This window comes from Azolla caroliniana, unplaced genomic scaffold, assembly GCF_043228905.1.
Source record: "Azolla caroliniana isolate FFs.n. ecotype wild unplaced genomic scaffold, voAzoCaro1.0.p SCAF_2, whole genome shotgun sequence".
Taxonomy (NCBI): domain Eukaryota; kingdom Viridiplantae; phylum Streptophyta; class Polypodiopsida; order Salviniales; family Salviniaceae; genus Azolla; species Azolla caroliniana.
Window position 1 is genome coordinate 7403832 of NW_028230437.1, and position 26362 is coordinate 7430193.

Here is a 26362-nt window from a genome sequence, read left to right on the forward strand (position 1 = left end):
ACTTCTTGTACCATTGTCGCGGTGCCTGTTTGAGGCCGTATAGACTCTTCCTGAGTCAGCAGACTAGATGTTCTTGGCCAGGTGCCACGAAGCCTTTTGGCTGCTCCATATAAATTTCCTCCTCGAGATCACCATGGAGGAAGGCTGTTTTGACATCTAGCTGAATCAGCTCCAAGTTGTCGGCTGCCACTACGCCGAGTAGAAAACGAAGGGTTGTCATTTTCACCACTGGTGAAAAAATCTCGTCGAAGTCGACGCCATATTCTTGTCGGAAGCCCTTCGCAACTAATCTGGCCTTGTACTTTGGGGTGGTCGAATCAGACGTCTCTTTTAGTCGATAAACCCACTTGCAAGGAAGAGCACGTCGGTTCCTAGGTAATTCGACCAGATCCCAAGTCTTGTTTGCCCGAATGGAGTGCATTTCCGACTCCATCGCCAGATGCCAGGTGGCGGAATCGACAGATGTCGATGCTTCTTCGTAAGACGTCGGTTCGCCGGCGTCGGTGAAGAAAATTCCAGGAGAGTACCTCTCCGGAGGTTGCGACAGTCTCTCGGATCGTCGAGGTATGATTGGACTGGTCGCATCGGGTATCGTGGTCGGATGGTCCGAAAGCGAGTTGTTCTGCTGTGCCGAGTCGGAGTTGTCCGAGTCGGTAGAGTAAGGTTCAGCTACCCGTGAAGCTGACCGTGTGTTGAGAGCGGGGCCTTCTTGAAGGGTCGGCACATCGGAAAATGTTACCCTTCGGACTTCAATTGGTTTTTCGACGGATGGGTTCATAGCCGACTCGTTGAACACAACGTCCGAACTTCGAACGATTTGCCTGCGTTCGGGGTCCCAGAGTCGGTATCCCATTTCGCCGTCGGATCCATATCCAAGGAAAATGCATTTCCTGGACCGAGGTGCAAGTTTTCGGCGATCATCTTTCGGAATGAGGGCGTACGCCTCGCATCCGAAGATCCTCAGTTTGTCGTAATTCGGCTTACTGCCGATCCATAGTTCCTGAGGAATTTGAAGTCCTAGAGGTCTACTTGGCGACATATTGATTATGTGTACTGCCGTGAGTAGAGCCTCTGCCCAGAAGCCATCCGACAGTCCGGAGTGTTGGAGCATGGAAACTGTCCGTTCTTGGATTGTCCGATTCATTCGTTCTGCAATCCCGTTTTGCTCCGGACTGTGTGGTGCCGTAAGTTCACGTCGGATGCCGCGTTGTCGGCAGAATTTGACGAATTCTTCGGATTTAAACTCTCCCCCGTTGTCGGTTCGAAAGCATTTCAGCTTTCGGTCGGTTTGATTTTCCACCATAGCGAGCCAATCGGTGAAGATCGAGAAGACACGATCTTTGGTGCGAATTGGATAAGCCCACACCTTTCGAGTCGAATCGTCAATAAAACTGACGAAGTAAGAGGCACCGCCTAGAGACTGATGCGGCATTGGGCCACAGACGTCCGAATGGACTAAATCAAGAGGTCTCGTTTCTCTTGGTGCTGATGTCGGGTGTGATGCGGCTGCTTGTTTGCCATACTGGCAATGCTCACAGAATTGATGGTCGGAGAAGGAGAGTTTTGGGATGTATCCGGCTCTAGATAGATGCGTGATGCCGGCCTTGCTGAGGTGTCCTAATCTTCTGTGCCATAGTGATGACACAGGAATATCCACCAAAAACAGGTTACCCTCTCTGAGCGTAACATGTAACGGATACAGTGAGTGTATCTTGGGTCCTCTAGCAAGCAGGAGGTTCCCCCTGTGGAGTGTCCACCCTCCCGAAGAAAAGCCGGCACGAATGCCGTCTTCATCTAGTTGTCCGACTGAGATCAGTGGCCTTGAGAGCTCGGGTACATGTCGGACATTGTGGAGTACAAGTGTAGAGCCACCTGCAAGGTTGAGCTCTACTGTGCCGATTCCGATGATGTCACAGTGTTGTGAGTTGCCGACTCGAACTGAGTCGGAGTGACGGATCGTATATTGCCGAAATTGGGATCGATGAGGAGTCACGTGAAATGACGCGCCCGAATCTAAGAGCCACGTGCTCGATTCTTCAGTCGTGAGCAGAACTTCTGATCCGACTGGATTTTCGATTGATAGTATATTCGGGTCGTCCGGTAGTACATCAGCTGAGAAGCTGACGTAATTGATCTCCTCATGCCGGCCACTCTTCTTGTTGTTCTTGTTCTTGAGTGCGCGGCAGTCGGCTTTGATGTGTCCGGGTTTCTTGCAGTAGTTGCAGATTCGGTTATCCCGTGATTGGCTCCGTCTTCGCTGATTGTTCGGCGGCCGTGAGTAATCTCTTCCTCGTATGTTCGATCGGTCTGTCGAACCTTGTACTACGTAAGCGTCGTCTGTTGAGTCTTTGGCGAAAGACTTTCTCCGAGCTGCTTCGGTCAGGATTGCGCTCGTGACTTCGGAGTATTTAACAGCCGTGGTTGACGCGTTGCACACGGTTGTGACGAAAGTTTCCCATGATGAGGGAAGGCTACTCATGAGTATCATTGCGCTGAGTTCATCCTCGATTGCCGTCCCCTGTGACGAGATTTGGGAGCTTATGCTTTCGTACTCATTGAGGTGTGCTTGAACCGAATCGGATTCTTTCATCCGCAAGTTGTAGAGTCGCCGGATCAGAAACATCTTTGTTGCGGCGACCTTCTTTTCGTAAGTGTCCGACAGTGTTTTCCACAGTTCAAATGCTGTCGTACACGATTGCACCGTAAAGTATACCGATTCCGATAGGTGCATCCGAATCGTGGCGCGGACGATTCTGTCCAGCTTCTGCCACTCAATTGGTTTGTATCCTTCTGGAGGTTCTTCATTTTCGATGGGATCGATTTGCCCCTTGACTATGAGATAGTCCTGCATTTGCTCCTTCCAGAAGTTAAAGTTCGAACCATCGAACTTTCGTAGACTCATTTCTGACGAGCCGGATGTTGATGCCATCAAATTGGGTTTCGGTTGACGAAGCTCGGTTCGGAGTTGACTACGAGCCTTGTTGGAGTGCAGCCGGTTGGCTCACCCGATATCGTTCTAGTCGGATTTGAACCCGAGTCGGTTCGGCTTCGGAACTTGCTCGAATTGACTCCGGTAACTTGAGGGACAGAACCGACTGGTCTTCCCGAATGTCGCCGAGTCGGAGTGAGCCCGGTTCGCTTCGGATATATATGCCGAGTACCGATTATTGAAACCGATTATCTGGACCGATTCGGCTTCGGTTGACTGCAGCGATGAGAGAGACGGATCCGACTGATCCTCCCGAATGTCGATCAGCCAGATGAAGCACGAATTTGGGTTGTTGTCAGAGTTGCACAAGGGGATTTCACCTCGAGCGGTTACGATCACAGGGGACAGAGTACAACCTGCTGGCTTACTCCAAGCAAGGGGATCTAACGCGATGAGGTGCAAACCTCGTTTTTGTTCTTCTTCTCTCTTTCTTCGAATGACGCGAATACTGTGCAGGCCGTGTTGAGGTGAAGAACCGAATGCTGTGCAGGCGGTGATGACGGCCGAACATCGCTCTGATACCAGATGTTGTATGCGAGGAAGGTCGTCAATGCGGAAGATCGAGAAGCATTTGATCCCTGTTTCTTCCCTGTGTATGATGGAATGTAGGTCGTTGCACAGAGAGAGAGAGAGAGAGAGAGAGAGACACAAAAGACTCTTTTATTTCACAAAGCAACAATACAACAGCCAACCTTACAAAAAGGTTACAAGGTCACTATATATAGTGACTGACTTAGGGCAACTACCCTTTATGCTAATTACATAAATGGCCAAAACGGGATAGTGTGAATACGTCCATTATACACATGTATTCGACACCCACATGCTCCGAACTATCACTATATGAGAAAGGTACAATCAGAGACTCGGAGGCAACGACCTCGAGCTTTGTTTCTTCGCCAAGCGGCGGTTACAACAGAAACCGTTCTGTATATGCTCTCTCACACTCTTCCTCTCTCTCTCACACGAGGATTGGTAGTGAATCTAGGGAAAACGAAAGTCCTTATCTTCCACACATCGGCCCAAGTTAGAGCTAAGTGTCACCTAACTATCTCCCATAGCCCAGTCGAGGTGGTTGGATCGTACGTATATCTCGGAGTCACTTTTAGTGCCCGCTCAGGTAAATTTTCGATGACACAGGCAGCGAAGGATAGACTCACGAGAGGACATGCATCCCTCTCACTCCTAGAGAGACAATGCCACCAAGCACACTTTCAAGAGCCACGGACTAAAGGGTGGCTCTTTGACTCATTAGTGACCCCCTCCCTCATGTATGCATCAGCGGTTTGGGCTCCAGGATTACCATCCTTCATGTGGACGCAATTAGAGAGACCATTGGTGATGATGCTATCACGCCAACTCCGAAGCAAATCGACTGTACCACATGACATTATTAGGGCCGAGTTCACGTTACCCCCAATGCTAGTAGAGGCACTTTTTCAACTTGTAGTCTTTATTGATAAGATACATAGCCAACCACATGATAGAATATCTCATCAAGCCTTTAAGGCCTCTCGATCATTGTATGAGTCCGGCTATACTAGCTCATGGTATGGCATGATGGTGACTTGGCTTCTTGCGAATGGTCTAGACATTAATAACCTACCTCCCCTTAGGTACAACCACACGAGTGATAACACCTTAACCTCTCATGAGAACCGCAATAAAGTAATATGCCAAGAAATATGGCAAATTTACACTCGGTGTAAATGGATCACCCCACTAGAGCCACTCCCATCTAAAATGTCGTACTATAAGAAACACTTCATGCACTTCTCTGAGTTAGGTTTTATCACACGGCCAAAATATCTAGATGTATTCTTACCACATGCACTAAGGGTTGCCATTGGACAACTTAGAATATCGTCTCACCAACTTGAGATTGAAAATGGCCGCACTAGTGGAGTCCCTAGGGAGGAAAGGATATGTAGGTTATGTCACATAGAGATAGAGGATGAGTACCACTTTACATGCAAGTGTCCAACCTATGCCGAGATAAGGGCAAAATACCAAGACATACTTGGTCCGTCTCCCACCCTCCCCAAACTATTAGATACTCTAGATATAAAGAAATTAGGCAAATACATTCTAGAGCTAAAACAACACAGAGAGAATAAATTACAAAATGTTGACAATAATGTTGCTAATGATCACGAACATGTAACAAATGCAGTTTTTCAGGAACCTGAGGAGACAACGAATGCCGACACACTTGCACCACTCGGCCTTTCCATTGATGAGGCAGAAAACCAGAGAAGAACCAGACGTCCTCAGGTGTCGGGTTTCAAAACAACTCAACGTGATGTGGAAGCAATATTGAAAATAAGGGAACGTGAGCTACACCGCCTAGAAGCCATGGCTAGGGCACTCTCTACATTGGAACCCACATCAAGACCCTTTGACCCCCCACTTCTTTTCGAGAGGCTTGGGTGGAAATAAAATTAGGCTTAGTGTATAGTCACTTTCGAGTATACTACATATTGTACACTACTAGAACTCTTTTAGTTTAAGTTCTATTTTTTTTTACTTAATTTTATTTTTAGTTATGATGACTGGATAAATACTCTATTGTTGTAAACCAATTGTCTCATGGGCCAAATTTGGCCTTAGAAGACGTTAATACATCTTTCTTTCTTTCTTTCTCTATGCCACAGTTATACACATACAACAATATGACTACAACCCACGTAAGTGATTGCCCTAAGCCATATTTATACTTATATGAACTTAGGGCTATTTACAAATATAGCCTCAATGGGCTTATTCAAAACATATTTACAAATATGTCTTCTCTTCCGGTTCTCACCGGGTCCATCCGATCTGGTTTTCGGATCTCTTCCAATTCTCACCGAGTCCATCCAATCCGGTTTTCGGAACTCTTCCGGTTCACACCGGATCCTCTTCATCCATAACCGGATCCCATCCGGAGGGACCGATTTCCCAACAGCTCAAACCGATGGCCAAACCGAAAGAGTCAACCAAATCCTCGAGCAATACCTCTAGTGTACAGTCAGCTACCAACAAGATGATTGGGTAGACTTCCTTGTCATGGCAGAATTTGCCTACAAAAATAGTATCCATGCCTCAACTAAGGTTTCCCCATTCTTTGCAAACTACGGTTTCCACCCTCATTTCAGCATTTCCATTCCGGAGACTTCTGTGAATCCGTCGGCCGAGAGGCGTGCCCACACCTTACAAGATGTCCATCATGACCTCTCCCTAGAGCTCCGTGTCGCTGGCAAACAATATAAAGCTCACGTTGACCAACATCACTTGGTCGCTCCGACCTTCGCAGTCGGTGACATGGTTTGGCTACTACGTCGCCACATTGTAACCGCCTATCCCTACGCGAAGCTCGACTACAGAAAGCTAGGCCCTTTCCGTATCCTCGAGCACGTTAACCCAGTCGCCTTCCGGTTAGCGCTTCCCCCCACATTTCGGCTTCAGAATGTTTTCCACGTCTCTCTCCTCGAACCCTACCATCCTTCTCACATTTCGGGACGACAACCTCCGTCACCGCCGCCCGTGGAATTATCAAAAGGTGAGGAGTACGAGGTTGACCGGATCCTTGACTCCCGCTTGCGTCGCCGAAGACTTCAATACTTGGTCTTATGGAAAGGTTACCCTCTTTCGGATGCCACATAGGAACCAGTTACACATTTACAAAATGCGTCGAAGGCAATTCACGCTTTTCATCAATGATACCCTCATATACCAACCGTGGGTGTTAAGAGGCGGCCTTAGAGAGAGGATAATGTCATAGACATATGCCATGGAGGAAGGTAGGGATTGAACCCAAGACCTCATGGTCTCTATTGGACAACCCTACCAATTGGAAGTTTCTAGCTTGCAAACATTCTTTATATTCTCTATTACATGTATCCTCGTGCATTCTCCATTGCATGCATACTCTATTTCGAGCTGGCTTACATAGCCCTACCGTCTTGTATAAATACTCAGGTGCACCTTGATTCTAATCAAGGTGAACAACACCAATTACAGATTCTATAAGTTGAGTTCTTGTTCTTTTCCTCTCTCTTGTGTTCTAGTCTTGTCTTCTCTTTGCTCTATTATACTTGTCCATGACAGAAAAGGCTCATCTTAAGCCCACTTGTTCAGGTGCTTGAAGACTTAATGTCTACACACAATCGCTAAGCTCTACTTCCATTACTATGCCATATAGTTTAACAACAAGCATAACACCAAGTCATTTGAAATTGGTAATATGTCGCATTTTAAGAATTGTCCGTCAAAAAAACGCACAAATTAGGGTGTTCACAAAAAGGGGTGCCGCATGCATAAAGGATTTTTAAAAATGTCTCAAAAATATATTGATTTCTAGCATGTACAAAAATGTAGGTGTTCGAAAAAATACATAAATAATGGACATGCCAAACTTACAAATAAATGTCCAAAATGACTAGCACCAATATTTATAGAAATGGATGTGGTAAAGGGCCTGAAGATTGAGGACAAATTGGAGATAACCAATTCAGACAAGAGCTTGAACGAATCGGAGTTACCCGATTCGGAAGCGGTGCTTGATTCGGAGGAGCCGGATCAACTGAAGGTCAAACAGACAAGGAGGCAGCGAAAGTCGACACCGACACGGAGGAACCGATGGGTCGAGATGCACCAGAATCGTAACAACAAAGGAGCTGAGATGGGCCTTTTGAACTCAGATTTTCAACTCAGATCTTATGCATTGCATCGTGTTTTACTTTGTACATCTAGAAGTTGATGCATTGCATTGGATTTTAGTTGAAATTTTTGAAAAGAAAAAGGATTTTTAGCTATAATCCAATGCACTACATCAAATTCTAGTTATATAGACTAAAATCTGATGCACTGCATCGGATTTCAGTTAAAAATCCTTTTTTTTATTTTTTATGGAAAAAAGAAAAAAAGAAAAAACATTGAAAAATGGATTCGGCTTTAATCCAATGCATTGCATTGGATTCTAGCTGTATGGACTAAAATACGATGTAGTGCATCGTATTTTAGTTGAAAATCCATTTTTTATTTTTTTATGGAATGTTTTTTTTTAAATCTTGGAGTTTCAATTAAAATCTAGTGCATTGCATTGGATTCTAGTTGAAAATCCAAGATTTTTTATTTTTTCCAATTTTATCCAGTTGAAAATCCGATCTAGTGAATCGGATCCTAAATGTGGCTCCATACACAACACAAAGACAAGCAAGAAGCATGACTTAGAACTACGATGCATTGCATCGAATTATACTCTATACATCTAGCATTGTTGTTAAAAAACGCGTATTTTATAGATAGAGTACGTTTTAGAATACCCACACGTATTCTAAACGTATTCAACCTTTTGGACTTGTCATTTTTTCTAAGGCTAAATTTGTAAATAATTTAAAATTTATTTTTCTAGGGTATTTTTTACTAGAGAAAAAGAAAATAATTGGGGGTTTTTGTAACAATTTCCTACGTTTTGCAGACACTAGGTTTTTCAGCAGGATATGGAAGCTATCTACAGGAAATCCGAACTCTGAAGCTTCCAACAACTTAGGTTTTTACGCAGGTATTATGGTATATGAACTAATATTGCTTCTTGAATCTTGATTATATTATATTATTATACAGAATACAGTAAACTCTAGCTTTCAATTTTAGTGTTAATTAATCTTACACAGTGCACACATAGAGAGCATAAAACAGAGTTTTATTTTTGGCCTAATTTGACCAAAATTTCATAAAATTTCAAAGCAATTTCGATTATAAATAAACTATATACAGTAGATACATTTTTAATCTTTGATGACTATTCATATTGACATGGAATAAACATCAAATTGAGCTTAATCTAGCCCTTTTAATGGCTGGTTATGATTGAATAACCAACCATTAAAAGGCCTCCCGATTTGGAGAAGAAAGAAGAGGGAGATGAGGAATGCCTCATCATTGGAGAATGTCTTTTGTGTGAGATGGAGAGGGGTAGAGTAGAGGGATGGGGTCCGGGGAAGAGCTAAAGCTCAGCTCTCGACAACGGGCGGCCATTATCTCATTCTTTATCTTGTGCTAATTTGACCGGAATTTCATAAAATTTCAAAACAATTTTAATCATAAATAGACTATATACAATAGATACATTTTCAATCCTTGATGACATTCACATTGACATGGAATAGACATCAAATTGAGCTTAATCTAGGCCTTTTAATGGCTGGTTAATTCAATCATAACCAGCCATTAAAAGGCCTCCTGATTTGGAGAAGAAAGAAGAGGGAGATGAGTCTTGAGAAAAACCTCATCATTGGAGAATGTGTTCAATGTGAGATGGAGAGGCATAGAGTGGAGGGATGGGGAAGAGCTAAAGCTCAGCTCTCGCCAACAAGCGGCAATTATCTCATTCTTTATCTTGTGCCTTCCTTTGGCCACGCAAGAAAGAAAGGAAGAGAAGAAGTGAGCATTTACAATACAATACACACACACACACATATGTATATGTATTGTATTGTATGTATGTGTGTATGTACATGTGTGTGTGCGTGTTTGTATTGTATTGTATACATGTATGATTCATGATGCATACAATTGTGACACTCTTTACATCTATTTCCTAGTCATGATATCTCACTAAATTTTCACTATCACTCTTGAGATTTTGGAACAAGTATTTTGGAATTTATAATAGACTATAGTATAATACAACATGTTACATGTATGCTTTGGTTTTATGTGTGTCTATCCCTTCTTTAATACAACAATGTTGGTGGCAGATAGAGACATTGATAGCTTGTGGTGAATTATCAAAGAATAGTGTCTTCATACAAGAGCATACCGACATCACAGGTAAATGTTCCGTGATTATGTGCTCTTTTATAATTCATTTATAATGAATAATAATTTTTTCCTCTTGATGGGGATGGAATGCCATTTTCTTAGGCAAGTATCTTCCATTCGAATTTGCCATTTGCTTATGCCTATCATTTAAATTTTAAACAATTTCTTCTTGCATTATTACATCACATTATTTCCTTATTCACACATTTAACATTGTGGATTCATGAATTTAGGACAATATAAAAGACAACTTCGAGTCTCTAGAACTTGCCGTCCTCAATCAACCATGCCACGCAAGGAATCCCCCCTTATGGGATAAATATTGTTTGAACAAACAAGCTGGGAAGTCATCTGGGAACTATTATTGGGATTGCAAATTATGTGGTTTTCATGGGTCTGGGACACTAACACGTTTAGTTGCTCACCTTGCTGGAATTAAAGGTGAAGGTATAGACAAGTGTGAGCAAGTAACTCTAGAGGCATATCAAGATGCTATAGCAGTAGCACAAGAAAGTGAATTGACTCGCAAGAAGCTAAAACGCATTAAAGAAGTAGAAGCCATGGAAAAACAAATTGAGCAAGAAGGCATGGTGGATTCAATGGTTGATTCAATGTTCCAATCACAACCTTCAATGGATAGCATATGTGCCTCATCTAAGAAGGATTCAATAGACCAAATTCCTATTGATATTGAAGATACAGAAGTTTCAAGAAGAAAAAGTCTCACTCAAAGCACAATAAGGAGAGGATCAAGTGCCGCTATGTTGATCAAGAAAGACCATGCAAACACAATGTTGGTTAGATGCTTTGTGGAAGGTAATCTATCTTTTAATCTTTTGAAAATGTCATGTTGGAGGAACATGTTGTTAGCTTTCTCTGATATTGGGGAAAAGTATAGTGGTATTACCTACAATGATTTAAGAGTTAAATATTTAAAGAAAGAGCATTTGAATGTGCAACACAAAGTGGAAAATGTGAAAGCCCTTTGGCCAAAATATGGAGTTACCATACTTTCATATGGATGAATTGACACTAGCAAGCGAGCACTTGTGAATATTTTGGTCTCATGTTGTTATGGCACAATGTACCTTAAAACTATTGATTGTAGTGGTGTTTCTACAAGGGTTGATGGTCCATGGTTGGTTGAAATGCTATCAACTGCGATAAAGCAAGTAAAAGTAGAAAATGTGGTGCAAATTGTCACAGATAATGCATCTAATTGTGTTAGCATGGGTCACATTCTAGAGACTGAATTCCCAAGCCTTGTATGAACTCCTTGTGCATCACATTGTTTAGATTTATTGCTAGAGGATATTGGGAAGTTGAGTTGGGTTCGTCAAGTGCACAAGAGAGCAAATTGTGTGGTTAGACTATTCTCCAAGAAAAGGAATGCACGAAAAATTTTCAACAACTATTCATCTCTTGTGCTCCTTAGGCCAAGTGCCACTCGATTTGGCTACATTCTTATTGTCCTTGAGAGGCTGGCAAGAGTTTGGAGAGCCCTTGAACAAACTGTGGTTAGTAACTATTGGGAGGATTGGAATGACTCCCAAAGGCCAAATGCGGTCAAGGTGAAGTCCATTGTGCAAGATAACTCTACTTTGCCGTCAATTATGATTGTAATTTCGATTATGCGTCCACTGTTTTCTGTTTTGCGGCTAACTGATCGTGAAGGATCTACAATGGGCTTACTTTATGAGTTCATGAGGAGGGTTAGAGACAAATTGCAACAAGGCGCGAGAGAGAATACATTAAACAAGGACAGGTAATATGTTTCTATGTACTATGTAGTATGTACATTTGTTGTTTATTGCATCTTTTTCATTTCTTTAAATCATTGATATCAACTACGTTATGCATATTTTGGTAACTGTTTACGAGTTTTGATTCAAATTCAAATGTTAGTGCAGATATAAAGAGGTTTTGGAATGTTTTGATTGTCGTTGGTCGTGGTTCAAAAAACCAATTCATATTGTTGCACATATTTTGCATCCTTTATGGAAGCCCAAAGATCAACCAATAGTTATGAATGAAGAGATGACAGATGGATGGCTTGCATATATTCAAAAGGTATATTCTATAGATGAATGCGAAATCTTGCAAGATCAATTTGACATGTATAGGAATGGTGTGGGCCGATTTAGCAATGAACTATCAAAATCACACATTGCAAAATGTAAACCTGTCTCATGGTGGGAAAGATATGGGGACAATGTGCCCTTACTACAATCGTTAGCTTGTAGAGTATTGTCTCAGGTATTATATTTCATTTTTTATTAATGTTTCAATTTTATTAATCTTCTATATAGTACAATGACATATATTGTTTTCTTAAAACTTTGTGTCATAGGATTGCTCTTCTGGAGCTGTTGAAAGAAATTGGAATGCACATGCATTAGCACATACAAAAAGGAGGAACCGTTTGAAGGTGAAACAAGTGGAGAGATTAGTATATGTTAGAGAAAACTTAAGGCTTGTTCGAAGCTTTCAAACTCATGTAGGTCTTCCAATGCAGGTCTACATCTTTCTTATTCATGTTTGATATTTGATGTTTAGAAAACCATTTGAATTTTGTAGGTTAATTAACAAGCCTTGTTAATTGGTTGTGGTTTAAATATTGTAAATCATTATTATGATACCAAAATATTATTTGATTTAGGTAAATCCAGATGAGATAGACATTGACAAGACTCCTGAAATGCCTCCATCAACAACCAATATTGATACTCAATTCGCACAAGCATATTTTGAGGAATCTGAGGCTATGCATATTGGTCGGGTTACTCGAAGTAGATCTAAGTTTACCGATATGATAGTGGATGAAGGATTGGTGGAATCAAGTTCTAACACTATTAGAAAGGGTCGTGGATATGTTCGTAGTCATGCTTGTGCAAGAGTTGCAAGTACAAGAAGGATAATTACTCAACAAACTACAACCAAGGCTTGCAATGCTGAATTTGGTAATGATGATGGAGATAAAGAGGATGAAGACATTGACAATGCCATAGTTGATTCATCTTCTGATAGTGATTATGTGGACAACTATGATGATACAACAACGGAATCTTCTAATGATGATTTAGAAGAAGAAATATAATCGAAAATTGCATGGAGATATGTATTGTTGGTTTTAACTTTTACATATCTATTCTAATTTTGATTCAAAGTTCAAAGTTCAAAGTTCAAAGTTCAATTTTGGTTCAATTTTGATATGTGTTTTGGTTCAAACTTCAAACTTCAATTGTGTTCTCGAATCTCAAATCTCTAGTGTCCACTTTCATTTTAAAATATGTAAATCACTTGTATAATGTATTAATGTATTGAAACATAGATAACCGTTTATCCAAATTACAAGTATATAGTATTCAAATTACAAGTACCTTTGCAAATTGGTTTTTAAGTATTTGATGTTTTTAACGTATTCAAAATGTATTCAACGTATTTTACCTTTAAATACGTATTCTAAGAACTTATAAATTATTTTTAGAATACTTATAAAATACGTAGCATACGTATTGTACACATACGGTATGCTACGTATGTTACAACCATGACATCTAGTATCTGATGCATTGCCATGGATTCTTGTTGTAAATGTTGGATTTGCAACGAAAATGTGATGCATTGCATCAGATTTGAAAATATATAAAATTTGTCCTAGTTTTCTATGTAGTTAGACCTCGATTTTTTGTAGTTTTCACCACGTTGTTTTGCTAATAAATACTCATTTTCAATCTGTCCATGTAACCGCAAACTCCACACATAATTTTAAAATGCAAATAAAAAACGAAATACGTGGACTCCCAATGGTCCCCTCTTCCATGGTAATGCATCTTGTTTCGAAACAAAGTTACAACAGGTTGTTTCTAAAATAAAGTTCTTAACATGACAACAAGTTGAGAACAATGGTCTACATTTTGAGACAAATCAATAACAAAGTATCACATCTAATACTAAGAGACACATTCTATATAAATCGACATAAATTACGCATTGTAAAATTTGTTCAATGGGGTACCATTTTTCATAAATTATAAAATTGGGGTTAATACAATTAAGCTTCATGGAATTCCATTCCTTATCTCCAAATTGGATAAAAGAACATAACAGATGGAATATGAAACTATTGACTTTCTTGTCATGAAAATAATTAGTTGAGAATTTTGGTATGTTTTAAGAAACCATGTATGCATGTGTCCTACCATCGTAAAATTGTGCTAAAATGAGCCATTTTTTAACATCTCCCCATAAGTAAAAAGGAGAACACGACATATTACCTATTTCAAATGTCTTGGTATTGCATATGGCCAGGCATAATAGTCCTATATGTATTCGGGTCCATGGGTTCCCCTCCTTTATGTACATATAGGGGCCATTATGTTCATGGTCCACTGTGGTAGAAAATCCTTTGCGAGGGCACGGTTAAAGAGTAGAGTGAGAAAAGGAGTTAGGCACTCTCGGGCATACACGATGTACTCAAGTCATAATCCTATGTGATCCATAGACATTATATGTTGCAATTTCTTTATGACCTTAGTGACCATCAAAGTTGTGAAAAATGTCTCCATTGTGGGTCAAGGTGTAGAAGGCATAGGAATGGGCGCGAGAATCCAAGGGAAAATGAGAATTATAGCCTTGCGGTGGCATGTTGTTAATAGTACTCGGGCATTTAAATGTTCAAAATTTATTATGGTTAAACAATTAGTGCATTCTTAGCAATGATGTTTGAAATTGTTTAATTGGAGGCCCATTTAGTGCAGAAAAGATATTAATTCCTTGGCAACAAAGGTGTTGTTAGTTTCAAGGATATTGCATTGGGATGGAAAAGAAAGTCAAAATTCACAATTCAATCCAATGACAAGGTTGGGCTTGGTAATTGTGGAAGATGACATTTTAGAGTCACATAGGAAAATGATGGCCTTTCGAACAATTACAAATAAGTTTCATATACCACGTGGATATGGGTATAGTTGGCAGTCACTATTGGCATTGCCTAGTTTTAGTTTTCCTGATTCTAGAGTTGGTGGTCAGGGAACCATGGAAAGATTGGTCATTTGGTATTGGAAAATCGATTTTTGTGGCGCATATTAATGATGTATACCGTAAGTTGGTTGAAGATAGAGCTTGGTTAGCAAATAAGGTTTTGGATACATGGTACATTGCTCAACATGTAAAGCAGTGGCATAGAGTATTTAGATGCAAGATGACAATCTCATCTTCCATTTCGTGCAAAGGTGTTTCTTTGACATGCGATAGTTGGTGGGTTGCCTTTGGCGATGGCTTTAAAACGAAGACATATTTCGAATGGGACATGTTTTTTTCTGTACGGTGGTTGACGAAGAGGCCAGACATAGGTTCATTTACATGTCGGGGTTGCTAAAGCCATTTGGGTGGTTATATCACAAAACTGGGGCATATTTTTTAACAGGAAAAATGTTTGTCACCTTTTCAGTGCGTTTTTTATTGATGGATGATTGATGATAAAGCTATACCCACGCCATCAGATCAGATCGTGTTTGACTACCTTAGGTTATTGGGGGATGTGGTTTTAATTGGACCAAGAGGAGGCGGGGAGTTATGTCATCTTCAAGTAATACAACACTTTGAGAGGGTTTCCCTTTGTCGTATCACGACATACTACTAACAAAGTAGTGAAGATAGCAAGGGTTCTATTATCAACTTGTTTTAAAATAACAAACATAGATTTATGAAAAATAAATAAAAACAAATAAAAATAAATCCAAGGGGTTGTTTTAAAATAACAGACATAGATTTATGAAAAATAAATAAAAACAAATAAAAATAAAATCCAAGGGGTATTGTATATAATTTTAGGAACCTTGGGGAAGAAGATTGCAGGGGTATTTTTTTGGAGAATTAATAAAATGTTGTAGAATTCTTCACAATCACAACAAGACCTAATTCTTCATATACCCCCCTATTGCAGGGGTATTTTTTTGAAGAATTAATAAAATGTTGTAGAATTCTTCACAATCACAACAAGACCTAATTCTTCATATACCCCCCCTCCTCCTCCTCCTCCGGAACAGAGCAGGAGGAGCTCGATCGTCAGTTCTCTAACCAGGTCCGCCATAGCTCATCCTTCTCCTTCTTCTTCCTCTGTTTCATCATTCTCTCCTTCTCCTTCTCCTTCTCCTTCCTTCTACTCATTTGTTTTGATTTTTGATCTTTTGATTTTTCTTTTGGCATTCGTTGTGCAGGTGAGCAAAGCGTGACACGAATCCATGGCTCCTCGTCTCGACGCGAAAGGGAAGGGCAAGGCGTCGGCGGAGGATGATAAGAAGAAGAAGAAGAAGACGGCGACGTGGGGAAGCTCTTTGAAGCAGTGGTCCAATTGGGCGCTCAAGAAGGCCAAAGTTGCCACGCACTGGGGCTTCATACCCCTCATCATCGTGGTCGGCATGAACACAGAGCCCAAACCCAGCCTCTCTCAGCTCCTCAGCCCTGTCTAACGACAAATCTACTTAGCTTTTTGCTACTAACCAGGTCAGTTGCACTTCTCTCTTCTTCTCAAATCATTCTCAGAATATGCAACAATCCTCTTGAACATTTCAATATTAGAATCATAAAACTCGTGTTGCACTAAAGCAGTATGCATCTAATAAATGGAGCAATCTCTATGTCTTGGATGTTTACATCTTATCCTCAGATGACTTTTCAAGCTACACCATGCTTGATATTTAATATGTATGTATGTATGTATGTATGTAGTAATTATAGCATACGTGTGTGTCTAAACCGTTGATTGCCATACATGTATACTTTGAGTGTGGTTTCGAAATTGGAGTTGCACATTATCAGCATACACATCTACTGTCCTTCTACCCATGTATTCGTCTCAGCCATAGTCATCCAGATAGTGGCATGGTGATAGTGACCTACTCTATAGTTAAATTAATTCTACAATTTTCCCATCAGCTGTTGATGGGCTTTGGTCAGGTGCAGTCTAATGTCTTTTGCTGGCACATGGAAGTTTACTTAAGGATTTTTTCTTATTTTCTTTGCATGTTCTTTCTGCAGGAAATCTTATCTGATCTGAAACAATAAACGGAGACAATGCTTTATGTTCAGAAGTTGGTCTATGGATATATACTACAAACACTATTTTTCATTTGAGTACATGTATCTGAAGGATTCAAGGAGATATCCCATAAGTGTTAGATATGCTTAGTTGGGTATAATGTAGCTTGATATTAAAGTTTTGTATTTGAGTTGCCTTTTTCTCAGCCATTGGACATCTCTGTTTCTAATCCACGTTATGTTAGGATGTCTGGCGTGGCTATTAACTCCTTCTTGGGAGACAGATAAGTTGAGTTTGTTTGCATGGTTTTGTGTTGAATCTGTAGAATATCCAAACTTGAGGATGTAAAGTCAGGATGGGTCAGAGTTTTTTACATTGTTTAAGCCATGCTCAGATGAACTTAACTGAACATTAAGGGCAATACAATATCTTAGGTTTTACATGGAGTTGAGAATAGATCTGATTATTTGATCTTTATTTCATTGCTTACAATATATGTGCTGTATGTCAAAACATGCACATATGTTTCTGTGATGGTTTATTTAATGTAGTAAATTATTTCCTATACATATACGACATACAAAATATGTGGCCGATGTTGAAACATGCATGTCTGTTTCTGTGATGGTTTGTTTAACGTAGTAAATGATTTCTTAGTCACAAATGTGTGAACTCAATAATTTGTGTGTTGTCCTATTAGCACCTAGGTTTTAAAAGGTTATGGTATCGACATGTAGCAATTGATATATGCTAATTCTTATATCAATCTCTTCACAAATACCATGTTGAAACATGCACATAGATACAGTATTATGGTTATTCTATTAAATCTTTATGGCGATAACTGTAAAGGGAATCTCCTGAGCAATTATATTTTGATTATATTATCAAAATGTCTCCCAACGAATGTCTCCTGAGCAAATGAAGAATCTTGATCATTTTTATTGTCCTGAGTGTGAACTGCTGAGAAGTACCAAAACTTCATCCAACTCATCGGAAGAGAAGACAGAGGTAAGTTAGTGTTTTACCACTATGAAACACAGATGACCTCCTGGACATGCATCCATCTATGCAAGCACTTTGGGCATTACTCTTTCTTGGTGTATAAATATATTGCATTCAATTTGCATTTTTCTGATATTGAATGTGCTCATATGATCAATTGACAATGACCTTTTATCATGATATACATGCAGGTCCTGTTCATATGAATATTATTAATAAGGCTAGAGATATGTGCACTTGCAATGACTCCTCGTCATGAAATATGCGTTTTTGTTTTAATCTCTTCTCCCATCTGACATGATGTTTGTTTAAAAGATGGGGTAAAAGTCATGGAAAGGCTGCTTTAAAGGATGTTTGTTTCAAAAATGGGGTTTATGTTCATATCATGGTAGAAATAACATAAATGCGTTTTTAAATCTCCTCCATGTAGAAATGATGTTGCTAAATCATTCACACATGCGGTACACAAATAAAGGCATAAAGCCCTTCCATTTGGAATCATAATGGTGATAAATGCTTGACAAATATGGTAGAAAGAATAGAAACGAGGATTTAAATCTCTTCCATCTGCAAATAATGTTGATATTTAATCTTTCGCAATGCGGTAGAAATAATGCAAATGATGATTCAAAGCTGTTATTCCTCTGGAAATAATGCTGGCGTAATGTGTTCTAATTTTCACAAATATGGTAAAAATTACACAAACGATTGTCCAAAGCTATTATTCCACTGGAAATGACGTTGGCATTCCAACATTCACAAATTTGGTAGAAATTACACCACTGATGGAATGCTATTATTCCACTTGGAAATGATGTCGTTAATAACAATGTATCCTTTTGCTTTTCTGGCAGTTGGGCAGAAACTATGGAGGATTTAATTCTCCCCTTAATTGAATATTGTTGACTTAAATTCAGATTTGCATACGAATTCAAACGAATGTAGTATGCAATGCCGATTCTGTGGTCAATGTTATTGCTGCATCTATTGCAGATTAAATGGATTATCCCTACTGCACCCATGCAGCCCTTATCTGTCTGGGGGGAATGCATGTAAGTGATTAAGTCATTGAGAGATGTATAAGTTAAAGGTGGCATTCTTAAATCAAAATGGGCTTCTAATATAGTTCTAATGCAGTGGCAAAATGATTAGTCTACCTCCTTCATTTTGACTAAATCATTATAAAATTTTATTTTTCTCAAACGGGTTTGATGGAGCATCTCGTTTTGAAGATGCATCAGCAGATGTAGAGGGACTTGATGCTTCAGCGGCACATGTTGTTGAACTCTTATCCAGCGAATCTGCAAGCAGTGAGTTCAATGTCTTATCACTTTACATTCTATTAAGGGGTTAACTCATGCCACTCTGCAGTTTCCTTGACAACTTCAGCCTAGATGTGGCAGAGGTCCAAATTAACTTGGATACAAAATGCATATCCTGAACTGATTACAACTCTATTTGTAGTACAATGAGTTGCAATGAATGTTATGCTTGACGATCACATAGGTTTGGAATTGTTTTAGAAGTCTGAAGAGAGGATTTACCATAGGATTTCATTGGTTTTCACATGTTGGAAATCTCTCTGAGATTGTTTGTGTGTACAGTAAAGCTCGGAGTTGGAGGATTCAGTCAAGGTGCAGTAACAAGCCTATATACTTCAATATGCTCGGTGATTGGGAAGTATAGTAATGGCACAGTCTTTCCATGTAAGCTCAGTGTTTGTGTTGCAATCAGTGGTTGGATTCCAAAAGCAAAGTGAGTGGATTTCATTCTTTAGTTTTTCAATCTCCTTTTGCATATCAATGTATGGAATCTATGGGTTTATTCTTCTTACTTGTTTTTAGACACATACAAGTCCACCTAGATGACAATATTGAGGCCTGGCATCACGCTAAGCAGTTGCCCTTTATTCATTGTTCATGGAACAGGCAAGTCAATTCAACTTAAGAGTGAAATTGATATATAAGGATTCAAGTCAGAGGGCTTTTCTTAACTTGGTAACAATAGGGATAGTATTATTGTGTATGCAGTGGTGCTTTCCTTACATATTTAGAGTTGGTGCTGCAGAGGATGACATGGTGTGATGTAAGTTCGGAGAGAGGGCAGATTCTTCGTTGCGATCAATAGGATCAATAGCGAGATGTACAAGGGGTAATCTTATAGCTAGGTTTTCTATTCAATATTGATGATAATCTTTCATAGCGAGAAACATTTAACATATTCTATTTTTCATTTCGTTAGTCCAAGTATAGAATTATTATCTCATTCACCTATTGCTTGGTCTGGTTCAGGATGGGCCATCATACCTCTCCAACAGAGATGAATGATATCTGCGACTTTTCCAAAGAGAAGCTGCACGTACAAAGCTAGAGTATGAGATGTTATTTAGCAAAACCAGTTTATCTTGATGCAATTTTCAAGGAAGGCCCCCTTATTTGACAAACAGTCATCATTGAACACAATTCATTGTCACTTGGCTCCTGTTTGTTAGTTCTTTTGCTTTGTTTTAAACCCTAGTGATATGTTTCACATCACACTAAACGTCTACAAGGGTAGCTTTCATGATAGTACTTGTGTCTGCAAACCATTGTTTGCCTTCATGGCTGTGGAGATGTTGGTGCAAGGTGCCAAAAGTGTTGGACACTCTTTTGATTTACTAGTATGCATGATTTTTGCTTTTATTGATTGATTTTAGCATTGGAAGGGGTGGATTTAAGGGATTTGTAAGTTGTTTTGCGTGATCATTTATAAACACTATATGAAAAGGGGGATTTGAGGGTGTAGAAGTATTTGTAAAAGGTCTTTGAGAAATGTGGGAGAACAGGGGGGTGGTTTAGGGGATTTGTGTCCACCATCTTTCATAAGGTCTCTATTAGTGTTCATTAGTACATGATCTAAATTTTTCTTATTTGTAAACGGTCTTTGACAAATGTGGGAGAACAGGGTGGTTTAGGGCATTTGTGAGCGAGTGTCCACCAATCTTTCATAGGGTCTCTATAATTGTTCATTAGTACATGATCTTTCATAAGGTCTCTATAGTTTACTTGAGGATAATTTCTTATTGTCTTTGCATGTTCTTCTTTCTGCAGGAAATCTTATATGATCTAAAACATAAAAACAGAGATAATGCTTTATTTCCAGAAGTTGGTCTATGGATATCTACCACAAACACTATTTCATTCGAGTACATGTCAACCATTTGACATCTCTGTTTCTAATCCACGTTATGTTAGGATGTCTGGTGTGGCTATTAATTCTTTTCGCAGGAGACAGATAAATTGAGTTTTTTTGCATGGTTTTGTGTTGAGTATGTGATACAACATCCAAACTTGAGGATGTAAAGTCAGGATGGGTCACTTGAGCAGAGTTTTTTACAATTATGTTATATATAGTCTCTATGTATACAAGAGAGAGAGAGAGAGATCACTAGTTATCCGACAAAGAAACGAATGATGCATAAACAGAACAGTATTGTTCAATCAATACTCAGATAAACTTAACTGATCATTAAGGGCAATACAATATCTTAGGTTTTACTTGGACTCGAGGATAGGTCTGCTGGGGGTTATGATTATTTGACCTTTATTTCATTGCTTAGGATAGTAAATGGCACTGAGCAGTCAAAGAATGTCTCGTTGAAATTGCTGGAAGGGATGTAATATTCTGTTTTTTGTTTATCTATGGAGTGAGAACATCTGTATTTGCATGCTTGTTCTCTTATGACAATGGTTTGTACATGGAAATATATGAATAGAAAACTCTTCAAATGCCTATCATTCAAGCAATAAATGCAACATTGGATATTACCTTGAAGTGGAAACATGCACGTTTATTTCTATAATGGAAACAAAATATATGATTGTCTGGTCACAAATGTGTGAACTTCATTAGTCTTGCATTGTCTGTTCATCATCAAGGTGTTCAAGGGTTAGGTTATTAACATATGACTTACAATATATATGTGCCCCATGTCAAAACATGGTCATCTGTTTTTGTGATGGTTTGTTTAACATAGTAAATGATTTCCTATTCATAAATGTGTGAACTCGATCATTTGAGTACTGTGCTATTATCATCAAGGTTTTAAACGGTTATGGACCATGGTATTGACATGTTGCAATTGGTATATGCTAATTCTTATGTCGAACTCTTCACACATACCATGTTGAAACATGGATTTTTGTTTCTGTAACTTTACCATGGTATATAATTCATTTACCGAGTAATAAAGGCTGGGAACTTGAATTTTCTAGTATTGTGCACTCATCATCAGTGAATTTTCTAGTATTGAATTTCCACACCCGGTCCTCAGACATGGTCGGATCAGCTGAGCATCAATCAATCAGTTTTACCTCCTTATTACATATACTTTAGGTCAGGGAGATTAGGCGATTTAGGTTCATGGGCACAATCTCACTAGCATCTCCATAGAAGATCGCATCAGCCAGAATGCGGTTGACTGCTTGTGTCGGGTGATAAGCATCCCAGAAAACATGTGTCTCTCTGTTGTCACAAAGCTCCAATGGGGAGATGATGGGAAGGCATGTGAGCATTCCCTTGTATTTGCCCAGACCACAACACCCTGACTTGCTCTCCTTGAACCCATATTCTCCCGGTTTATCGAGGATGTCGTAAACCTTCTCATAGATCTTGGCATATAGAAAGGTCGCACCTTGGAATCGAGGGTCTCTGTTCAGCGCATCGACAAGGTGAAGGACCTCGAGATTGAAACTCTGGATGAGACCATTGATTTGGCCTGCACATTGCCCATCCTTGCTCTTGCTCAATACTTTGGGAATGCAGCCCAACGGACCGACTCCTGCAATGAGAAACCTCCTTGCGCCGAGCCGGTACAGATCGGCGAGCTGGTTATGGAATGTCTGTGCCACAAGAGCCTCGAAATCCTGTGGGTTATGGAACCTATGGAAGGTATTCGTGTGTTCGGAGCTCAGATTCTCCTCGTGTAGCAGATAATTGTCCAGGTAGTCATTGCTCCCGAAGACGATCCCAAACAGGGACTTAGCAAGGTAGTCTGCGAAGATCGTGCCTGCAGATCGCACGGAGAATTCCAATTCCTGCAGAGTTTGATGGAAGTTATGGATCTGACGATCGAACGGGAGCCGGGCCATGAAGCTGGCGCCGGAAGACTCCAAGATACCTGCAGCACCAGAGGCATAGTTGACTCCTTTGGAGATTCCATGGGGACTCATGTTGATATGAGTCAAGGGATTAAGATATGGCGGGATGAAAGGAAGGCCCAGCCCTTCGGCTATGAAATCTGCGACAGTCCGCCCGTTGCAGAACCTCCCGGTGGTTCCCAAGGGGAAGTCGATGCCGTAAGGGAAGTAATCAGCCCTGGCGAGGGAGAAGAGGAAGTTGTTGTTCCCACTGTCGACCAGAGAATCCCCGAACACGAAGAATGCAGGAATTTGATGGGGCTTAGGTTGCGGATGGGATTGCATGTGTTGGTATCCCCTGATTAGGGTTTCATGCAGCCGCACATGATTAGGGTTTCTGAGAGGAGAGGAAATGTCGCCAGTGGTGTCCTGCTGCTGCGCCATCGCTTGGATCTCATCAGCTGCAGAGCTTGATAGGCTGTTATTAGCATGGCTATGATCATAAGCCGCATTGTTAGGCTCGCCGTCCACAGGCAGGAAGGGTAAGACGAGCATGGTGATGAAAATGGTGATGGAGAGTGCACGCAGATCGACTAACAAGCGGCTGCTGGCTCCTCCGATTAGGGTTTGTCTGGTCTCATCGACATTGGAGGCGAGCTTCCTGTGGTGGGGCTGAAGCCATAGCATATGAATATGCATATGCATTGGATGGATATGGAAGCAATCGATGGGATGGGTTGGCTATGTCGATTTTCTCAGAAAAAGAGGGAGCGATTCGTTGGCAGAAGCGTTTTCATGATTTCTCTGATAGATAGCTGGAGGTGCCTGCAATAACGATGAGACTCATGATACCTCTGACCCCCCCCCCTTCCCAAAACGGGGAAGAAAAGCCCAAAAAAGCACAGCAGCCCTTCCCTAAACGGGGAAGAAAAGCGGAAAAAGCAAGCTTTGCCGAAGGCGGGGGAAGAAAGCAAAACGCAATCCCTCCCAAAACGGGGAAATAAAGCAAAACGCAAAACGCAAAACGCAAAGCCCATGTATTATGCATTGATGGAGGAGCATAACATTTTGCTTGCATGCATCCATGCATGCTCATCATCATCGACACACCATCTTCTTCTTTTCTGCTTCATTGCCCTGCAATGCATGGCCATTGGCCATTGGCCCATGCCTCATGCCACACTGCCCACACACACAGATGGGACATGGAAAATTATGGGGATTGGCAAAGATCTTCCTTGAGAGGAGAGCTTCAAACATTTTAGGTGCAGTAAATGAAAATGGTGCGAACGTGGGGAGTAGTAGGAGGGGTGGAGGGGTCGTAATTTCTCTGCAGAATTACTGATAATATGATCATGATTATAAATTATCACTACTTCATTCATTCCATAGTATAATAATCATAATTAAATTAACTAATTACGACGCATCGTGCACAATCTCTCTCACTCACTCTCTTCCGTGTCTGTATGAATCTGCAGAGCTGCAGCAATTACTGCGACTGTCCATCATTACCATTCACTTCACATTTATATATACATCACATCCATACATCTATATATATATATATAATTGATTTTGTGTGCACTAAAATTTAAGACTTTGAAGTATGTATGTATGTACTCAAATCAATCAATCAATACACTTGTGAGTACTATACATATATATATATATATATATATATATACTCCCTTTATCTGCTTCATAAATTAATGTTTTGCAGAAACAAATGAAAGAAAAGACACCCGTGTGCCCTCGGGCTTCACATCATACACACACAGTGCCCCCCTGCTCTGTTTTTTTTTTGTCTGTGTCTCTCATGTTCCCCTCCACAATCATGGTAATGATGCTCCTTCCTTCTGCACATCCCCCATTCATTATTATTTTCACCCATCCTATGATCTATCCATGCATGTATACACAGCTTTTTTTATCTCATAAACCAAAAAGCAAAAAGCAAAAAAATTACTGCCTTCCATCGCTCGCACATACACACACACACACACAAATACTACCAAAAAGAAAAAATAACTATAATATTACGTCTTCTTCCGTTTTTTCCACTCACTCCTTGCCCATCCATCCACCATGGCTGCTTGTCAAAAAACCTGCACTGATTTCCTTCCATATTCACTCTTCACATCCAGGAAACCAACATACTCCAATCCCTATCTACATTTGGAGGTACCGACCAACCAATGATGGATGTGTCGCACCTCGAAATCGTTCAATTCGCTTGTTTGTTTTGTAGCCACTTCGACATATGGTGACTAGCAAGTAACCATGGGCCGCCAATGGCATTAAGAAGCAATCACACATTCTTGGCATCATTCGTTGTTTGTCTTTGGGATTGTTCGATTTGGGCTAGGGGTGTAAGCCTCTACCCAAGAATTTATTTGTATGCAATATTGGCTAGAGATACAAGTAGTCTAATCCACATGAAGGTAGTCAACGGTACACAACTCTCCTTTCAAATCAAGACATTAAAAATCTCTTAGGAAATGTTATTGGGAATCAAAATCAAGCCTATAGATACCCCGATTAGCTTCTGAGTATACTTTATTGGCCACTTCCACGATCGGATTTCTGAAGATGTATATATCTATTCCTGTAGTTTTATAGACTTCCCAATCTCAACATGAACGAATAAATCCATGGAGTCTCAAGACTATGCGAGACATTGATGCATCTCTTTTTTTGAAAAGGTGATCTTTTTTAAAACCTTTGTCATGTGTAGTGGAACTACATGTTTTCTCATTCTCTCCAAAGTTATGGAATCAAGTCGTGTCAAATGAATCCCGAAATTCCCCATATCTATATACACACACACACACATATGTATTTACGAGTCTTGCTGGTATTCATTACAATTACAAGCCTAGGATGCATTCATTTACAAATGTTGGTTTCACATATGAAACTGTTGTCATAGTAGGGGGCTACATCAACATCCAATTAAAATTCACCTTTTTAAGAAAGAAATCATTGTTCGATGGTATTCAATATTTTGAGCCTCCATATGCCACTATATGATATAAAATGTTTGCATTGAACACACGAAGACGATAGTTTGTTGTTAACCTAAAACGAAAAATTGTGCTCCCTATTTTGATCAACCTAGAATTTCTCATTTGTCATTTTGATAAGTCCACCAGAAACAAGAAGGATTAACAACAAACCATATCTTTCCCATATTTATACATATTCCTAATTATAAAATTGAATGGCTAATCTATTGGTTCATTCTCTCCTTTGATTGTTTACCAAACCATGAACATTTTGTGCGAAAGGCTAAAATAAAATAAAATTTTCGTAAAGTCATTCAAAAGTAAACCCTTAGGACGGCCCAACAACCTTTAAATAAAGACGCCTTGAGAAATTCCCTTTTTGTGGGAATTTTTT

General features: G+C 40.0%; 4 protein-coding genes and 1 pseudogene across 4 annotated transcripts in view; 4 read left to right on the forward strand and 1 right to left on the reverse strand.

Moving 5' to 3' along the window:
* LOC147867265 (uncharacterized) overlaps window positions 1-20311 on the forward strand; it is a 98798-nt gene extending 78487 nt beyond the window's left edge. The window contains exon 9 of the mRNA XM_087315065.1: window positions 20135-20311. Coding sequence (XP_087171191.1) covers window positions 20135-20213 — 79 coding nt within the window. The 3' untranslated portion in view covers window positions 20214-20311. The remainder of the gene's footprint in view (window positions 1-20134) is intronic.
* LOC147867271 (uncharacterized) lies at window positions 11472-12893 on the forward strand. Its single transcript, XM_087339631.1, has 4 exons — window positions 11472-11561; window positions 11707-12052; window positions 12147-12311; window positions 12456-12893. The coding sequence occupies exons 1-4, from the start codon at window positions 11479-11481 to the stop codon at window positions 12891-12893; spliced, it is 1032 nt and encodes a 343-aa protein (XP_087195757.1). The 5' UTR covers window positions 11472-11478.
* On the forward strand, window positions 15845-17047 carry LOC147867272 (mitochondrial import receptor subunit TOM7-1-like). The gene is made up of 3 exons (XM_087315063.1): window positions 15845-15881; window positions 16018-16303; window positions 16838-17047. Exon 2 carries the CDS (start codon window positions 16042-16044, stop codon window positions 16267-16269), a length of 228 nt encoding a protein of 75 aa, XP_087171189.1. The 5' UTR covers window positions 15845-15881; window positions 16018-16041; the 3' UTR covers window positions 16270-16303; window positions 16838-17047.
* On the forward strand, window positions 19039-19973 carry LOC147867273 (uncharacterized; the record flags this gene model as incomplete). The annotated part of the gene is made up of 4 exons (XM_087315067.1): window positions 19039-19153; window positions 19448-19598; window positions 19688-19758; window positions 19899-19973. Coding segments are annotated over 4 exons (366 nt in total), but the record flags the coding sequence as incomplete, so codon positions are not given.
* A 1831-nt stretch (window positions 20312-22142) lies between the features above and the next one.
* Window positions 22143-23305, reverse strand: LOC147867274 (GDSL esterase/lipase At1g71691 pseudogene; annotated as a pseudogene).
* Between the last annotated feature and the right edge of the window lie 3057 nt (window positions 23306-26362).